Source organism: Gobio gobio, assembly GCF_949357685.1.
Source record: "Gobio gobio genome assembly, chromosome: 8".
NCBI lineage: Eukaryota > Metazoa > Chordata > Actinopteri > Cypriniformes > Gobionidae > Gobio > Gobio gobio.
In genome coordinates this window covers 44,344,588-44,346,989 of record NC_137114.1, presented here as the reverse complement: position 1 = coordinate 44,346,989, position 2,402 = coordinate 44,344,588, and the positions used below count along the sequence as shown (strand labels likewise).

Here is a 2,402-nt window from a genome sequence, read left to right as displayed (position 1 = left end):
AGTGAAGAGAAGATCAGATAATTTTACTGACTTGATCTTTGAATTTCATTAAGCAGAATGAACTAAGCTTTTTTCAAGTTATTTCTTTATATAAGCAAAGATAAAATGTCTTGTACATTTTAAGTAACCAAGTCGACAGAGAATGTGACACAATAACAGCCCTAATCGGTGTAAAATAACCTTGAGGCTGTTTACATGAGCCAAAGGTTAAAAAAACAACTTCAGTGAAACACTCTTGCTCTTTAGTGAAACTGAAGGTAAATAAAGAGCTATAGAGGTAAATGTTAATCTCTGTGGTTAGTCTAAATGTCACATTCAGGTCTATAGAGTGAAAATGTTCGAGAACTGACCTATGCACTCACTTTATCTCTCAACAGTTTACCAAATGTTTGCAATGTAAATTGACTAATCAGATTTGTAAATTATAAACTTACATTCGGGTCTTTATATGTGCTTCATTTCCTCCTGATCATCAGAAGAGAAACAACAGAGCTTCAGATCTGAAAATAAAAGCATCCTTTCCCTCATAATTCAAGCAGTCGCAATGGTAAGTTTCAATTCAATAAGTAAACTTTCCTCTCTACTTTGAAACACTCTAATCTTTCAGATCATCTCCTGTATGAACATAACTCAAGTTTTGTGCTGAAATGAGTAATGTTTTCACGTCAGGCATCATTGAAGTGTGTCGTCGTCCTCTGCCTGCTTCATCTGTGTGTTCAAAGCATTCAGGGCGATGTGAATCCTGCCGTCCTTGCTAGAATGATACAGTATTTTGATAAAAAGTAAGTCTATTTGTATCAACATGTGAAATCAACATATTTCGTTTTTATGCTAAATTTAAATTGTATTAAAATGCATGTACGAAGTGTTGAGTTGATGAATATAAAAAGACACAAGGAAAAGGGTAAAATATATTTCAATATTTCTTAAAAACTGTGATAATGTCTTATGTCTTCCAGCGTCCAGCCAAAGTCTGGCGCTCAGTACGCAATAGCGATCAGTGTCCCACAGGCTCAGTGCACACAAGACGGATCTGATATCCAGACTGTGTTCAGCAAGCAAGACGCAGAGCATGTGAGAAATGTTCTCACTAACAGAGAGAAATGTGTGCTCTGCACACCATCACAAAATGTCATTGCTGCACGGCCAACTGACACACCAAGGGAACACGCTGAGCATTTTCTGCTCTACCCTTTAGGTGATTCTCCAATGGACAAACTTCTAGCAAAGGCAGAGAAGGATAGCTGTATAGTTTTCTATTCTTACAACTCTCCTTGTGTGACGAGGTGCATTCAGAGGGAAGACAATATTTTGGATGGACTTTCAAACTGGAAGAATATGCGAAAAGAAGCAATGAATGTTTTTGTCTTTGAAAAGATCTGGCAGAAGGACGAATGGAGGAAGGACATGGAAAAAGATCTCCTAAAGATTCATGCAGAAGTGCCTCTTTATAGGTGTGACATCAACAATAATGTGATGGAATGTCAGAATTGTGTGGAGGAAAACACTGGGAAGGTGATTCCTTTCTGTCTGCCTAAAAAGAAACCACTACTTTTTTATTACCAGAAAACACTTTTGTCAATGATCAAACGTGTGTGGCGTGTTATTGAATGATTTGCACATCATAACAAGCAAATATTGGGCTATGAAATCAGAATTAATACTTACCAAACATGAATGATTATTCTTGAACACATGTCTGTGTCTAATAAAATGTAATCATGCGTGTTTCCTTTGTCTATTGGCAGTTTATTAAGTAGACTTTGCAAACATTTCTGCTCATGAGTCATGCTTATCACACACACTTGCACGCACACACACACACATTTTTATAGAAATATTTATACATTTATAAAAGATATATAATAAATATAAGAATTTACAATAATTCCAGCATAAATCTAAAAATGTCACATATGTCACACACAATTGAAGGCCTGGTATTAGAGCACGAATGCAATGTGGAATGAACAGGATTACACAAACATGTACCAGCACACACACACACACACACAGAAAGGGGTGACTGTAATAAATAAATTTTCTGTCAGGATCACTATCGTCAAAGTGATAGACAATTTGCATGTAGTTTAGATTGGCGGTATGGTTCTGTTCTGGGCAAGAACTCACTGCGCATCCATGCAGCCTAGCATGGATAAGAGCAGGGAGAGCAGTGATAAATCCCCCTTAGGGTAAACAGAACAGAAGCAACGATGTATTGCCGATGACATTAATGTCAATATTAAAATATACAACCTAATTCGGGAATTTAGATTCAGGGGGAAATCAGAATGCCAAATCCTGACTGACGAGTGGAGCAGCTGGGGATGGAGGAGGGTAATTAGCTCCGGAGAACGCAATAGCAGCTGATAAAACTGAAGGAGTTTATATATGAATGCTGT

The 2,402-nt window shown here is 37.2% G+C and overlaps 1 protein-coding gene across 1 annotated transcript; it reads left to right on the top strand.

The window, feature by feature from the left end:
* Positions 1 to 452: 452 nt before the first annotated feature.
* LOC307130395 (uncharacterized protein) lies at positions 453 to 1,614 on the top strand (the record flags this gene model as incomplete). The annotated part of the gene is made up of 3 exons (XM_079823357.1): positions 453 to 547; positions 670 to 782; positions 960 to 1,614. The coding sequence occupies exons 1-3, from the start codon at positions 545 to 547 to the stop codon at positions 1,612 to 1,614; spliced, it is 771 nt and encodes a 256-aa protein (XP_079679483.1). The 5' UTR covers positions 453 to 544.
* Positions 1,615 to 2,402: the final 788 nt, after the last annotated feature.